General features: G+C 43.6%; 1 protein-coding gene across 1 annotated transcript; it reads right to left on the minus strand.

Annotated features, from left to right (window-relative positions):
* Nucleotides 1-13,754: 13,754 nt before the first annotated feature.
* On the minus strand, nucleotides 13,755-14,135 carry LOC147985333 (uncharacterized). The gene has a single exon (XM_087541517.1). The coding sequence runs from the start codon at nucleotides 14,133-14,135 to the stop codon at nucleotides 13,755-13,757; it is 381 nt and encodes a 126-aa protein (XP_087397643.1).
* Nucleotides 14,136-17,627: the final 3,492 nt, after the last annotated feature.

The following is a 17,627-nucleotide window of genomic DNA, read 5'->3' on the forward strand; positions in this document are numbered from 1 at the left end:
CGGACAAGACGAAGGAGGACTCCGGGCGGAGAAGCTCTAGGCGGCGGCGCTAGCCCCGAAGCTACACGAGGCCGAGCGCCATGGTGGTTGAAGCGGCGACTGGCTGCTGCGGGAGCTACATCCATGGCACGGGGCGGGGTTGGAGCTGTTGTAGTCCCTTGGCAACGAGGACGGCAGGAGGCGGCCGGACGGAGCGAAGATGGTCGGGAACGGGCGCGGGGATGACCCAGTGGCCAGTCGGTCAGCGCGGGCGAGTGGAGGCGTGTCGTCCTCCATGCTCGAGAGAAGCAGAGGCAGGGCTTACTGACTGACGGCGGCGATGCGGCAGTGTCAGCTGCGCGAGAACTCGGAGCTCAGGGAGGACCCGGGCGGCGGTGGCTTGCAGCCAGGGCGGGAGGTGAGGCGGATGAGCAACTCCGGGCCGGATCCAGTCCATGGCGGCAGCGCGGGCGAAGCTCCTGGTGGTGGCATCAATGGCGTTGGCGCCGAGCTCCTGGAGAGAAAAGGGAGGCAGAGATGTTGAGAGGAGAAGGAAGGAGCCAGAGGAAGGAAGGGAAGGGACGCCGTTGTGCTCATCTGGGGTGGGGGATGGTGGCCTCCGACGACGCGACGGGCAAACGAGGACGGCGATGTTCGGGCATGAGCTTGCAGTTGAGCTTCAGGGGTCGAGGTGGCACGTGGGAGGAATGGGAGAGGAGGAGCTCATCTCCCTGGTCGACGAGGAGAGTGAGGAGGGTTGGATCGATGGCCTTGGGTGGCGGCTCACATCGAGGGGATGGATTTGGTTGGCTGCTTGGTGATTCCGAGAGATGTGGAGGCTGGCCACGAGGTGGATCTGGGAGGATCCCAAGGTGGAAGATGAGTGGGTAGTTGGCTAGCGGCAGCGACGGGAAGGATGGGACATTGCTCCTAAAATTTAGGGTTAGGGGTCTAACTGCTATATATAGTAGGTAGGAATTGGGTAGAGGCTATTAGCCCCTCCGATCGTAATCGGACAGACGGAAAGAAATAGGCTAGGGAGTCCAATGAACAAAATGAAGATGTTTTATAGATGTTTGGGGATGATCCGAACCCAACGGTGACGACTGATTGGGTCGGGTTCGGGACAACTTTTGGGCGTGCGCGAGGGGTTCGATGCACTGTGCAAGGAGGCGTCAGGTGGTTAGGAGGGGTTTCAGGGCCCTCCGATAACAATCGGACGGCTCCGGATGTGAGGAGGGTTAGGTTGAGCCTGGCGGTTGGTAGTGGACTGTGTAGATGGTCTAGGGAGGAAAGAGAGGGAAAGCCCGGCAATAGTTTTCGGAGACCGAAAACGTCCGACGTTTGACCGACTATAATGCCGCTATAGTTTTCCATTGGGGCATCAAACGGACTCCGAATGCGATGAAATTTGGCAAGCGGCCTAATGACAACATAACAACCCCGCATGCCAACTTTCATCCCAATCCGAGAACATTTTCCGGCCACTTATAAAATAATATTTCGGACGTGCCGCGGGCACGTGCGAGTGTGTCTGGGCTCAGAACGGACAACAGACGGAACTGGGGGAACCCGGACGGATGCAAGTTTTGAAAACATGATGATGCAATGCACATGATGACATGGCAAGATGCAAAACGCAAGCAAATGTCATGGCAAAGACAACGAATAACTAGAAGACACCTGGCGCAACGGTCTCGGGGCATTACACTGGGAATCTTAAAATCACAAAGGGGAACTTGTCTGTCAAGCCAAGGACTTCAGATCCGTGGTTGTCCTCATCAAGGGAATCATGCTCGACATAGAACACCAGTTCGGGGGCTACTACCGGTGTCCTGGACTAGGGGGTACTAACCTAGCCAGCCCATGCTCCTCGGATTGGGCTAGTGGGCCCTTGTTCTCATCAAGATGGACTCCGGAGGTTGCACGATGGGGCGTGATCAACACTACATCTGCCGAAGACTTGTCATATACTCCAAGACTTCTCCTACCACCTCATCGCCAAGATACCCACCTTGTAACCCTAGACACCCTACCTGGCATGTATATAAGCCTAGGGGTTTAGCCCGTAGAGGGGACATGAACGCAATCTCATTCACCTAGCCCTGGAGTTAGACCACATCTTACAATATCGAGGTAGATCAACTCCGTAATTGATACATCTATATCAATATAAACAAAAGTAGGTCATAGGGTTCTACTTCCATCAAGAGGGCCCAGACTTGGGTAAAACATCATCTCCCTGTTCTTGTTACCATTTCTCCGAGATCCACAGCTCGGGACTCCCTACCCCAAGGTCTGCCAGTTTTCACACCGACACATCCACACAGAATAGAAGAAGATAAAGAGATAAAGGATTGCCCTCCCGCCCTCGTGGGTTTTAAACTCTTAGTTTCCTTCGCATTAAACGGAACCTGATATTCAACAGTGGAGACACATTCCATAATAAAATTAACCAATTTTCCAGGAAGCCTAATTTCAATATAATCTCCCTTAAGAATGGCCACTCAACTTGGTCACAAGCTTTATGCAAGTCTAGTTTAATGGCACAAAGACCTTCTTTGCACTCTATTTTACTTTTTATATTATGGAAACACTCATACGCTACTGAAACATTATCTGTAATCATTCTCCTAGACACGATAGTACTCTGGGTCGGACTGATAATTTCAGGCAGAAAAACCTTCAAATGAGAAGCCACCATTTTTGCAATAATCTTGTATAACACATTACACGAACTAATGGGCCTATATTTGGTTACCTTTTTTGGGTATTTAACCTTTGCAATCCTCACAATCGCCGTATCATTCCAGCCAACCAAAATAATACAAGTATTAACCACTTGAAGAACCTCCTCGAGCAAATTATCACCTAACATGCATGGGCTAGAATCTTCTATAAAAAATAGCACGAAGTCCATCTGGTCCCGGGGCTTTTAGGTCACCTATGGCAAATAGCGGCTTGCACACATCATCAATAGTATAAGAAGGAAGGAGAGCATTATTCATCTCTGCGGACACTGATAATCCCCAAGTGCAGGGAATCATCATAGCAATTTCCAAAGGTGGAAGTGATAAGTATGGAGTGTCGAACCCACAAGGAGCTAAAGGTAAGATCAATATTCTCTTAAGCCCTATCTGCCACAGATACGACTCTACGTACACTGAACATTTGCTTCCAACTAGAAACGAGAAATAAAACTACGTTGTGGGTATGAAGAGGATAACTTTGCATGATATCGGAGAGCTAAAATATGAAAGTAGGTGCTGTTATCATAAAGTTAGAACATATTACCAAATATTATAAATAGCGAGTATGGAATAATGGTGGATTGGTGTGCGGAATTGTCCTAGGCAATTGTTAACAAGACCGGTAATCACTATTGCAGTTTCATATGAGGGAGAGTCATAAGCTAACATACTTTCTCTACTTGGATCATATGCACTTATGATTGGAACTCTAGCAAGCATCCGCAACTACTAAAGATCATTAAGGTAAAACCCAACCATAACATTAAAGTGTCAAGTCCTCTTTATTCCCATATGCAACAACCCCCTTACTCGGGTTTGTGTTTCAGTCACTCACGCAACCCACTATAAGCAAATCAAAAACGTATTGCAACACCCTACAGCGGGAATCCCTCACACTTGCGTGACACGGAGGGCACCATAGGACAGCACCAAAGTAAAACATACAACTCATACCAATCTAGATCATCAATCAACCGAAATACAAAGGATATCTACTCAAAACATCATAGGATGGCAACACATCATTGGATCATAATATGTGGCATAAAGCAACATGTTCAAGTAGGGATTACAGCGGGGTGCGGGAGAGTGGACCGCGTAAAAGAGATGAGGATGGTGATGATGGTGGTGATGTTGATGAAAACGATCACCGCGGCGATGATTCCCCTTCCGATGGCACTCCAGTGCCACCGAGAGAGATGAGGAGAGGTTCTCCCCCTTGTGCTTCCTCCTCCATGGCCTCCCCCTGGATGGGGAGAGGTTCTTCCTCTGGTCCTTGGCCTTCATGACGATAATGGCTCCTCCGGGATCCTTCTACATGCCGTCCGGTGATGATGGCCCCCTCTGGCAGGGTGTCGGAGAGGGCCTATATTGGTTTTCAGTGGCTACGGAGGCTTCTGGTGGCGGAACTTCCGATCTAGGTTAATTTTCGGAGGTTTCTGTATTTATAGGAATTTTTGGCGCCGGTCTCACGTCAAGAAGGTGCCCGAGTCGTCCACGAGGCAGGCCCACGCGCCTGGGGGGTGGGTGGGAGCGCCCCCACCCTCGTGGACGGCCTGGACTCTTCTGGTCCAACTCTTTTACTCCGGGATCTTCTTTTGGTCCATAAAAAATCGTCAAAATTGGCACGTCAATTGGACTCCATTTGGTATTCCTTTTCTGTAAAACTCAAAAACAAGGAAAAAACAGAAACTGGCACTGGGCTCTAGGTTAATAGGTTAGTCCCAAAAATCATATAAAATAGCATATAAATGCATATAAAACATCCAAGGTTGATAATATAATAGCATTAATACTTCATAAATTATAGATACGTTGGAGACGTATCAGCATCCCCAAGCTTAATTCCTGCTCGTCCTCGAGTAGGTAAATGATAATAGAAATAATTTATGAAGTGTGAATGCTAGCAAGTGCATAAGTTTCATCAATGATAGTTCCAATCACTTTTTCTAGCATAATTATATATCATAATAGTAGCTCATTTTCAAAAAGTTTTTCATGATCAAGTAACAAGCTATTCACATGTTAAAGTATAGATCATAAACTTTCTTGAAATTAACAAACTATATTCTCAGTCATCAAACAATTGCAATTCATCTTATTTTTAGGAAGGGTCTATGTCAGAGCTTTGATTTAGCAAACTCCACATTCTCAACTATCATTTAATCTTTCACAATTGCTAACACTCACGTGATATTTATGGGTTCGAAGTTTTAATCGGACACAGAGAAAGATAGGGGCTTATAGATTTGCCTCCCAACCTTTTACCTCAAGGGTAATGTCAACAATAATAGTTCATGATAACTTACATCCAATTGGATATATATATCAAGATCTTTCCAACACAATGTGCTTGCCAAAGGATAAAATGTAAAAAGGAAAGGTGAAGATCACCATGACTCTTGCATAAGGGTAGAAGATAAAAGTAAAAGATAGGCCCTTCACAGAGGGAAGCAGAGGTTGTCATGCGCTTTTATGGTTGGATGCACAAAATCTTAATGCAAAAGAATGTCACTTTATATTGCCACTTGTGATATGGACCTTTATTATGCAATACGTCGCTTTTATTTCTTCCACATCACAAGATCGTATAAAGCTTATTTTCTCCACATTAATAGATCATACATATTTATAGGGCAATTTTTATTGCATGCACCGATGACAACTTACTTGAAGGATCTTACTCAATCCATATGTAGGTATGGTGGACTCTCATGGAAAAACTGGTTTAAGGAATGTTTGGAAGCACAAGTAGTATCTCTACTTGGTGCAAAGAATTTGGCTAGCATGAGGGGGAAAATCAAGCTCAGCATGTTGGATGATCCAAGACAATATACTTTATTTCGGATATAAGAAAACATAACCCATTACGTTGTCTTCCTTGTCCGACATCAACCTTTCAGCATGTCATATTTTAGTGAGTGCTCACAATTACAAAAGATGTCCAATATAGTATATTTATATGTGAAATATCTCTTCCTTCAATATTCTTTCATGAATTGTTCCAGTGACCAATTCTACGTTTGCTAACTTTCAATAAGTTTACTACCTATACTTATTCTGTGTGAAGTCATTACTCCCCATGGTATAAGCATATGAAACATATGTAGATTCAGATTTATGATATTCAATTCATTCAACCATTTACTCATAGGATATATGCGAAGCACGTGAATAGATGACAAACTACTCCAAAAAGATATAAGTGAAGGACACCGAGTAGTCAAATGATTAACTAGCCATGGGAGGATTCTTTTTCATTCAAGATTTCAGATCCAATGATTTTATTCAAACAGCAAGTAAAATTTAAAATACGCTCCAAGTAAAACACATATCATGTGACGAATAAAAATATAACTCCGAGTAAGGTATACCGATAATTTTGAAGACGAAAGAGGGGATGCCTTCCGGGGCATCCCCAAGCTTAGGCGCTTTAGTATTCCTTGAATATGACCTTGGGGTGCCTTGGGCATCCCCAAGCTTAGGGTCTTTCCACTCCTTATTCTCCTTATATCGATATCTCACCCAAAGCTTGAAAACTTCAATCACACAAAACTTAATGGAACTTCGTGAGATAGGTTAGTATGATAAAGAGTAAACCATTTTCTTTAATGGCTTTTAGCTAGGCATGATGATTTCAATGATGCTCACGTAAAAGATAGGAATTGAAACATAAAGAGAGCATCATGAAGAATATGACTAGCACATTTAAACCTAACCCACTTCCTATGCCTAGGGATTTTGTGAGCACAAAATTTATAGGAACAAGGATCAACTAGCATAGGAGGGAAAAACAAGGATAACTTCAAAACTTTAAGCACATAGAGAGGAAACTTGATATTATTGTAAATCCTACAAGCATATATTCCTCCCTCATAATAATTTTCAGTAGCATCATGAATGAATTCAACAATATAACCATCACACAAAGCATTCTTTTCATCATCTACAAGCATTGAAACTTTACTACTCTCCACATAAGCAAAATTCTTCTCATTCGGAATATCGGGATTACTAGTTCCTAAAGTTGACACTCTTCCAAACCCGCTTTAGATGATAGTATTATTCATACTCCAAAATATATAAGTTAAGTTCATGTAGCATTCTACAATTAACATATACTAACCAATATCTAAGCTCAAAATATATAAGTGAAGCACATGAAGCATTCTATAAAACTATACTCAAAAGATTTAAGCGAGGCACGAAGAGCAATTCTATAAGATCATACTTAAAAGATATAAGTGAAGTACATGAAGCATTATATAAATCAATTAAGGGCTATCTCATAGTAGCATGGTTCATATAGGAAAAACAAAAAACACAAAGGACACAAATCATGTGAACAAAACAAAAACCGAGGTATACCGATAATTGTTGAAGAAGAAAGATGGGATGCCAACCGGGGCATCCCCAAGCTTAGATGCTTGAGTATCCTTAGAATATTTACTTGGGGTGCCTTGGGCATCCCAAAGATTTATCTCTTTCCTCTCTTTATTCTTCTCATATCGGTAACTCCTCGTTCTTCGAACACTTCATCCACAAAAAACTTTTACAAAAACTTTGTGAGATCCGTTAGTATAATAAAGCAAATGACTACCTTTAGGTACTGTTGCAAACTCATTATAATTTAATATTAGACCTATATCTACTGTATTCCAACTTATCTATGGTTCATATCCTCCGATACTAGCCATAGATGCATCAAAATGAGCAAACAACACACGAAAAACAGAATCTGTCTAAAACAGGATAGTCTGTAGTAATCTGGAGGTTTAGTAAACTTATGTAACTCCAAAAATTATGAAATAAATTTGATAATTTGAAAATTTTGTACATAAGTAATGTTCAAAAAGTTTCAGACCCATTTAACTTTCCAGTAAAAAATGTAAAATCACGCGCTACAGCCAAAGTTTCTGTTTTTGTTCTGCACATAGTAAACAAGCAATCTAATCATCCTAAGACCAAAGGTTGGCACATTATTTTTATAATATAATGGATATATAAGGGGATAATTATTTACATAGAATATTCCATGAAAAATTCTACATTGTTTCCGTGAGCATGAACACAAGTGCTCAAGGTCGACCCTCACTTCTTCAATGCATAACTTTCCAATCACTTCTCTTTTTGAAAAACTTTTTAGGCATGAGAGGCAAGTAAATTCTTTTTGTATTTTCATTCTTTAATTTTTTTATGTTTCACCCACAACTAAACAAAAACAAAAAAGGAAAACCAAAATCTACTTAGTGAAGAAAGCAAACAAGCACACACGAGAATATCAACCCCACGCTATTGCTCCCCGGCAACGGCGCCATAAAAGAGCTTGATAATCCCCAAGTGCAGGGAATCATCGTAGCAATTTCCAAAGGTGGAAGTGATAAGTATGGAGTGTCAAACCCACAAGGAGCTAAAGGTAAGATCAATATTCTCTCAAGCCCTATCTGCCACTGATACGACTCTACGTACACCGAACATTTGCTTCCAACTAGAAACGAGAAATAAAACTACGTTGTGGGTATGAAGAGGATAACTTTGCATGATATCGGAGAGCTAAAATATGAAAGTAGGTGCTTTTATCATAAAGTTAGAATGTATTACCAAATATTATAAATAGCGAGTATGGAATAATGGTAGATCGGTGTGCGAAATTGTCCTAGGCAATTGTTAACAAGACCGGTAATCACTATTGCAGTTTCATATGAGGGAGAGGCATAAGATTTCTTTACTTGGATCATATGCACTTATGATTGGAACTCTAGCAAGCATCCGCAACTACTAAAGATCATTAAGGTAAAACCCAACCATAGCATTAAAGCATCAAGTCCTCTTTATTCCCATACGCAACAACCCCCTTACTCGGGTTTGTGTTTCAGTCACTCAGGCAACCCACTATAAGCGAATCATAAACGTATTGCAACACCCTACAGCAGGAATCCCTCATGCTTGCATGACACAGAGGGCACCATAGGACAACACAAAAGTAAAACATACAACTCATGCCAATCTAGGTCATCAATCAACCCAAAGATAAATGATATCTACTCAAAACATCATAGGATGGCAACACATCATTGGATCATAATATGTGGCATAAAGCACCATGTTCAAGTAGGGATTACAGCGGGGTGCGGGAGAGTAGACTACGTAAAAGAGATGAGGATGGTGATGTTGATGAAGAGGATTACCGCGGCGATGATTCCCCTCCCGATGGTACTCGGTGCCATCGAGAGAGAGGAGGAGAGGTTCTACCCCTTGTGCTTCCTCCTCCATGGCCTCCCCCCTGGATGGGGAGAGGTTCTCCCTCTGGTCCTTGGCCTTCATGACGATAATGGCCCCTCTGGGATCCTCCTCCATGCCCTCCGGTGATGATGGCCCCCTCCGATAGGGTGCCGGAGAGGGCCTATATTGGTTTTCGGTGGCTACGGAGGCTTCTGGCGGCGGAACTCCCGATCTAGGTTAATTTTCAGAGGTTTCTATATTTATAGGAATTTTTGGCGTTGGTCTCACATCAAGAAGGTGCCCGAGTCGTCCATGAGGCAGGCCCACACGCCTGGGGGGGGCACCCTCGTGGACGGCCCGGGAGTCTTCTGGCCCAACTCTTTTACTCTGAGGTATTCTTTTGGTCCATAAAAAATTGGCATGTCAATTGGACTCCGTTTGGTATTCCTTTTCTGTAAAACTCATAACAAGGAAAAAACAGAAACTGGCACTGGGCTCTAGGTTAGTAGGTTAGTCCCAAAAATCATATAAAATAGCATATAAATGCGTATAAAACATCCAAGGTTGATAATATAATAGCATGAATACTTCATAAATTATAGATACGTTGGAGATGTATCAAACACCTTCTTCCAGACAAGGCATAACACTTCATGATTTGGTTGCAAAACTTCGGAGGTGAATAAATTTGCGAAATAACTAATTATATGATCCTTTAATTCTGTACGCTCAAAACCCCCGTGTCATCTAGATGTTTGAAACACTTTTACTCTTGTAGCCGTAGAAGGATTGTGAAAGAAAGAAGTGTTACGATCCTATAGCGCTAAATACACAAGCTACCCACGGGCATGTAAAGGCACGCTTAGTTATTGGTGGCATAACATCCTATCTAGTTTGTCAAAACTGTTGCTTATGTGCAAAAGGATGAGAAATACTTACTTCTAATCCCATAAACTTATATGTTAATTTTATTGGTGGTGGTGGTGGGGCGGGGGTTGTTTAGTCAAACAGTTTATTGAGTGGTTGCTTATCTTTTTATATCATGTCCATTTTAAGGTCAGAGAGATGTTGTACACATAAAGCCGCACAAATTGCCTTACTCTCCATGGAAACATGGGGGGTTGCTTGTGTCTTCATTATGTCAGGACTGCATCGACATCAATGACGTCGATCCGGTTATTCCATCGACTCAGACAAACGTCTAGGTATGATCGGCCTAGCGTGATATTCTTCTCTGGCCATGGATTCTTGAGGGTCAACGTCGCTGGCACTTCCCTCAGAGATCGGTGACTTATCGACTGCATGCATGGATACTATTCTTTTGTTTCGGCCACGACACGAAACTCCAAAGACAACAATATTGCCACGACATAGGCTTGTTGGGGGCGGAGAATTATCCTAGGATTGGATTATATATCCTTTTTATTTTAATAGCACATATGCCTGTGCGTTGCAACATCAAAGATAATTGACATGTCCACTGAAATATCCATCAGCATGGCCCAACAACATCCGAATTGTGACTGGCCATGGTAGAGAGGCGTACACTGAGGCCTAGAATAAATTCATACCAGTAGCACGTTAAGAAGCATGCTACACATATAATACTTTTGGTACAGTTTTTGTATGACGATTCTGATATTAAAAAGCCTAGTTTTCAATTTTTTGTACCAATGAATTATTTGTAAGTTGAAGCAATGTTTGGAATTTGCACCAAGTCATGAGGAAAATGTCAATTAAAGGATACTATTAATTTTTGCACATATATATAAAGAGTTATATTCCGTGTTAGTATTTCCTAAAATAAACCATAACAATTAATTAGGTTAATTAAGTTTATGCGTTGAACAGAATTTTAAGTGGTTAACAGGGACAAATAATAGCATCGTTGGAAACTACACATTTTTCTGATCAAATTACATATGCAAATTGGTTGAAACTAAGTTACGGTTGTAAAGCTATAGCATAATCATGTTTAACGTATTCTCTGTAAATAATAAAAGCTAGTAACCTAATGGGTTGAAAATAGAGCCAACTGGGCCTACTGCAGTTGAACATGGAACACTAACCGGTGCTCAGGTGCACGAGATAGCGGCTGCCGCAGTTGGGCTGAAGCCCAACAAAGAAAGGTCACTTAATGTTGGAACGTGCGTTACTTAAAAAATCAGGGGCTTTTTTTTGTGAAACGTATGCCGACGGACGGGCAAAAATGCTCCGTACTTTATTAATACTAGCACATATGCCCGTGCATTGCAACAGGTGGATATTATTGTTTTCTAGTTGTGGTATTGTTGTGATGTTTAATAAAAGCAAGATCAAGCATAGCTAAATATTAAGAGTGATATAATAGATAAATGAAAACAAAAAAAAATATAAACTTGATTCGTATACAGGATCTGTCACATAAATTTAATTAAAAACATACTCCCTACGGTCCAAAAAAGTGCCGTAGCTTTGAACTAAGATTAGTTCAATCTTAGTTCAAAGTTGCGACACTTGTCATGGATCGGAGGGAGTAACTTCTTTTATCAACTCTTACTGACTCGAACATAAGTATAAGTTACAAACAATATCTTTTTTCACATTGCACAACGCAACAACTATATGAGCATATCTCTGTAAACAGGCACAATTAGGAAAGCAGACAATGCATGCATCAAGCAAGGCACAAGCCATTACTCTGAGAAGAGGGAGGTTGTGACGTCACATTGAATGTAGTAGAAGAAGGAGGGAGGCTATGATGTTACATTGGATGCACTAGAAGAAGGCCAGTGCCCAAACCTCTTCGTCAGTGCTCAAACAGTCCAACGCTCTCATGTTGTCATTTGTGCCATTCGTCTACCTCATATTCTCCTTCTCTAGTTGTCATAAACAAAATAAATATCCCTTGCAAAGAAAAAGAAACTACATATAAAAATTTAACAGATGGACAAGGCCTATAATTCCAGGTGCATACTTTTTCTAACACACAATGAAAATCCATGGTGGGAGCAACTCTATTGCCATTACTGGTCATAAGCCAGTTTGCATCCATAGTATCCTCCAAAAATAAAATGCATAAGCAACAAAACACAAAAGAACACTTCCTTACTTCTTTGTAAATTATAGATTACCAACTTGACACCATTGGATGATAAAAAATAACTTCGTTTCTTTCCGACCATTAAAACTGAATAGGGCCACAATTTCCTACTGGAAAGAAGAAACTTGGCATCCAAAAAATAGCACTTTGTACAATGTTTTAGAAATATAGCTCAATGCAAGCCATGATTCAGATTTCTGCTCAAAATTCAAATAGAAACTTTGAAGTTTAATTTACACTCCATCATAACAGCTTCCAATTTAAAGTGAGTATAGTGGCAACTGTTGTTAAAAATACTATGAATCCTCAGCTCTACAATACATCGTACTGCATAATCATGGCTAAGTGTAGGCCTACATTTACCTCGTCATTCTGTGCGGCAGCTACAACCTTCCTGTCCTCCTTCTGCTGCTTCTTCTCTTGTCCTTGTACCATTTGTTCTCTTCTACTTCCTCCTGGGCTACGCCTTGCCTGGCTCCAATGCAGTGGAGGACAGAGAAAGTAGGTAGGTGCAGACGAAGTTTCTTCAATCACAAAGTACATGAACCACATACCCTGGTTGACTGAGCAAATAGGACATCGAGGTACATAAAAAGAAATTTCCTGCCATCATAAAGCAATCAACAGTAGTACAACACTACCCCTCTCTATATGAAATCAGAGAGCAATAAACCTCTCTGAGTATAACATGGAAGGAGGTATATCTCCCTCTGTATAATGTCACAAAGTAATCACCCCTCTCCCTCTCTATAAAATCGAAGCATCATTTGAGTACTTATGAGTTAGGGTAGAAACAACAAAAATAGCAGCAACATTTGTGCATGCATCGAACAACTTGCCATGTCTATGAGCTAGCAGGAGCAATAAAAAAATTCAGCTAGCAGCAACAATAACAAAATTCAGCTATCAGCCATCATCTATCCCATCCCAACATCGCCATATCACTCATCTCACTATGCTCGCCCTCACACCTAAATCTGATCTGCCTACAAATCCAAGAGCCACTACTGCAGGATGGTCCAAACACGACAGTCCAATCAGAGACTCTTCAACGAAATTGTGTGTGATGCGTTAATTGCAAATGGTGGTGTAAGAAAACCGTCAAAAAGAGATAAATTGTTTGCGATGGTGCATATATCAAACACGATTCGGATCAGAGCTACGTGTGCGATGCATGGCATACAATTAATCCATACAAACTGTTTTCAATGATCCAGAACAATGGAAATAGTCAGCCAGATGAGGGCGTGTGCGATGCGTGGCATACGGTTAATCCATACAAACTGTTTGCGATAATCCAGAACAATAGAAACGGTCAGCCATATGAGGGCATGTGCGATATACGGCATACAGTTCACTAGGATGAACTATGTGCGATTAGGAAACACAATAGAAATGGTCAGCCAGATCAAGGTGTGTGTGCGATGGAGGGCATACAGTTCACTCGGATGAACTGTTTGCGATGAGCCAAGACAACAGAAATAGTTCAACTGAACAAGATGTGTGTGATACGTGGCAAACAGGTCCGTAATCCAAAATGTGTGCGAAGACCCATAATAATATAGATAATTGCTGCTAATAAGCCGTGTGATTTTCTCTGCTACAGAAGAACATCATATATATAACTATAATAAACATCCAATTACATAAGTGACTATATGATCATTCACACACACCTCAATAAACAATTGCAAGCATTCTAAACTAGGAGAAACGATCATCTAGTCATCTACTTCTTGCGATGCTCCCACCACTGCTCTATGGCTCGATCCCTTGTCTGGGGCAGGATGAAGACACTTGCTCATGTCAATGATCCGCATGTACATCTCATAGCTTGTGTACGCGTCCTTGGCCGCGTACTTGACGTGTTCTTCATCTAGTTTCTGATGCCAGGCATTGTGCCAGGCGTTCTTTTCCTTCTTGCTCCCATCCTTCATCTTCATGCAGTAGGGGTCGATGATGGCCAAGACGAGGTCAACCATGGAGTTTTGTTTGTTGTTGTCACTGCCCCAGACCTTGTAGTGCTCATAGATGTTGACAAGATTCCGGCAGGTCAAGCCCGAAACCTTGAGTGCTTTTAGATCGTTGCTAGTGTCCACCATAGCGAAACTGTAGTCGGAGCTGTTAATAAACCCGGAGAAACACTCGCAAGGCCTTGTGGCTAGGTGGTAGTGGTAGACGAGGACGTCATGTCACATGCACAACTGGGCGATGAAAACCTTCTGATCTTGCCCAGCATGACCGCTGGTGAACTCAAGGTCGAAGCCGACCACTTGGTACTTGTCCTCAGTAAGCAACTGCTCCATAGTTTGGATGGAGCTCTCCACCGAGACCGGCTCGTTCATGCACACTACCGAGAGGTCCTTCCCCCTCATGTGGGTGTCCACTACGTGATGCATGGTGAACTACCCCCCGTTGTCGTCGTCGGCCACTGGGAGCGCCATTGGAGCCACGGGGAGCGCCATTGGAGCCGCTGGATGTCCTCTCTGTATGTGTCGTCATGGGTGTGCTTATTGTGTCATGTGGCATGAGAGATGGAAGGTAAATGGACGCGGGAATAAATGGGGGCCAGCCGGCCTGGATTCTCGGCACGTTCGCATGGCAGTTTTTGCAGCAGTTAACTGCATTGTGGCGTTGCGCCCGACGCAACTACATGCATAATGGCAGCATAAACATACGTGATTGTGCGCTGACCCCAAACACTGGCAGCGCGCGTGGAGGGACGTGGGCAGAGCGCCCGGAGGGATGCGAGAGCAGAGCGCGCACGGCGAGACGTGAGCAGAGCGCGCCTCGACCACACTATCTCAACCATGAGCAACCACACACATAGAGCAGTTGAACACGTAGGAAATGGTCGTCTATAAGTTGGCCGACAGTTGCCAGCCGACGGCATGATGTGAAACTACATCGCCTTCCACATCACACGGTGGTCGAACAATTGTTTGCGACGCTGCATAAAGAGCAGCCGTGTGCTACTACCTCCGTCTTGGTCTATTAGTCCCCTTTTATATTTTGTGCCATATTTTGACCTTAAATTTAACTAACAAAATGTTAATGCATGTTATAAAAATAATATAACTGGAAACTATGTTCAAATACAAATCCAACAATATAATCTTTTGTGACATGCATTCGTATTTTATTGGTTAAATCTCTAGTCAAAATTTGGCACAAAAATACAAAGAGGACTTATAAACCAGGATGGGGGTAGTAGGTAATTAAATCGTAAACATTTTTTATTAACCGTGTGTGTATGTGTCATTTCGCCCTCCTCTCGCATGTATTTTCATGCCACTGCCGCAGACAGATTCGAGCGCAAGCTTGAGCAGCACACATGGGCGTTCTTTTGGGCAAACGGTGGCTCCAAGTGGTGCCAATGAATCATCGGTGAGCCCGTTCCCGCGCAACTGCGCAGGTTCCCACAGATAGCCGCGCAAGCTTCCTGCCCGACTCGATGAAATCCCCCAAAATCTCAATGCTCATGGGCCTCACAGCCAGTGAGTCCTACGTCACATTTTCCCCTCCCTCCCTCTAGCTTACCTCGTCTGCTTCTCCCACAATTGCCAATGGCACCGGTCCATCGTCATCGATCAGCCACTCCGCCATTCTTAGCGGACAGCTCTAGCTGGGAGGCAACAACGCGGCGGCGGCATAGTCTCTGACATAGTGTGGTGCGCGTGGCGTCCCTGTTGGGTGTGCGCACAACATCCATCACACGCTCCGTCGTCGCTGCCCGTTGGCGGCTGTTGCCGGCCGCCGTTGCTGCCACCCCACCGTCTGCAGCCACACCACTATCAAAAGCCAGGGTCATTGCCTACTTTGCCACCACGGCCCGAAGGCGGGAGGTGGCCGCCGTGGCTGCCACCCCACTGTCGGCCACCATGGCCATCACCCGCTCCACCACCTCGGCCCGAAAGAGGAAGGTGGCCGTCGTGGCTTCCAGCCCACCGTCGACCACCGGGGTTATCACCCGCTCCGCCACCACCGCCCGAAGGCGGGAGGTGGAGGTTGAGCCCCGCATGTGCGGCAGAAACCTTGCGCGCTACTTCGAGTTCCCGCGGGGGGAGGAGGAGCGCCTGGTCGAGCATGCTAAGAGTCTTACCGCCGTCGTGGCTGCGGCACACGCTGCCGTAGACGTGCGGAATGAGGAGATCTATGAGGAGTCCCGTCGCTTTGAGAGGGGTCGTTTGGAGCGGCAGAAGGCGTTTGAGGTGAGCATCGCTAAAGGTGCAGTAGTGGTAGGCACCATGTTCCAGTTATCCAGATCATCGATAGGATCCTCCTCCTCTACCTCTTACTAAGCACGCTCGACAGAGGAGAGGCTGCCGGAAGTACTACAAAACCCCTCCATAGTAGTAGTATTTAGGGCCTATTTTGTTCAGTTCATCCGACTATAGATGTGGTTGAACTGTACTACGTACTTAAAATTAGCTACTATATATAGTTGAACTAGCTATCTCAGTACGTGGTTGGCAACAATTGGGGAAAAGTTTGGTCGGTTCAGCTGTCAAGTTGAACTGTTTGTATAAAGAACGACTGCTTAATCTATGAATGAAATCTATGCTTACTGAATTTCAGTTGCCAAATTAGATAATGCTAGTGTTTTTTAGCTGCAAATTTTGACAAATGGCAGGGTTACAAGGTTTACAAATTGCATTGTTACTACATCAAAAAAGGTCAATCTTTCCAGTTTGACAAATGGCAATATACCCAATATGACAGATGCAAATCTGTCAAATTATCTGTACGTGGTTGCACACTGATCATCCAAAAAAACCATTTGTGTTGAAGGGATGTATAAATTCTGCGTGCCAGATTTTCTCTTAGCTTAGTAGCGAAGTCTCGCTTTGCGTACCATATTCTATCTGAGCCATTTGCATTGAAGAGATGCACAAATCTAGCGCAGCAAATTTTTCGTTGGCTTACTGGGAAAGACCATAGCTCTCACTTTGCATACATGTGTTCTATCTAAAACGTTTGCGATGAAGAGCTGCAGAAATCCTGCTCGTCACATTTTCCCTTGGCTTACTGGGGAAGCTGTTGGTTTGCATACGGGTGTTTTATCTAAAACATTTGCGATTAAGAGCTGCACAAATCCTGCTCGGCACATTTTCCCTTGGTTCCTGGGGAAGCTGTCGGGTTGCATTCGGGTGTTCTATCTAAAATGTTTGCGATGAGTGTTTTATATTAAAAAACCATTAACGTTTTTTAAAGAAAATCATTTGATAAGTTTGTACATTCAGAGAGAAAACGCAAGTTCGTTCAAACCATATCCTTCATTCAGTCACACTATGAATTTATATTCATATGATCAAGATACAGTATTAAACCTAAAAAAACTAATTCCGGCGGCGGCGGAGGTGGCGTGCCGTGCCGGCATTGTCGTCGTGGTCCTCCAGGATGCCGTTGTTGAAGTCTTCAAGGCAGCACAAAATGTTCTTCACTTGAAAATCAAACATCCCGTCGTCGCACGACCAACGGGCGGGGCGTGGGAGGATGACAACTTGCGGCGCTATGAGGTAGCGGTCAACATCGGCGTCCCATGCTGCTGAAGTGGGCGCACGCACGGGCACGGGAGCGGCGGATGCAGGCAA

The sequence above is a fragment of the Triticum urartu genome, chromosome 2A (genome assembly GCF_056163025.1).
Source record: "Triticum urartu cultivar PI428250 chromosome 2A, HENAU_Tu73, whole genome shotgun sequence".
NCBI classification, from domain to species: domain Eukaryota; kingdom Viridiplantae; phylum Streptophyta; class Magnoliopsida; order Poales; family Poaceae; genus Triticum; species Triticum urartu.

Excerpts from the sequence above, each read along its gene's own strand:
- LOC147985333 (XM_087541517.1), bottom strand. The coding sequence starts at position 14,135 with ATGGTGGACACTAGCAACGATCTAAAAGCACTCAAGGTTTCGGGCTTG.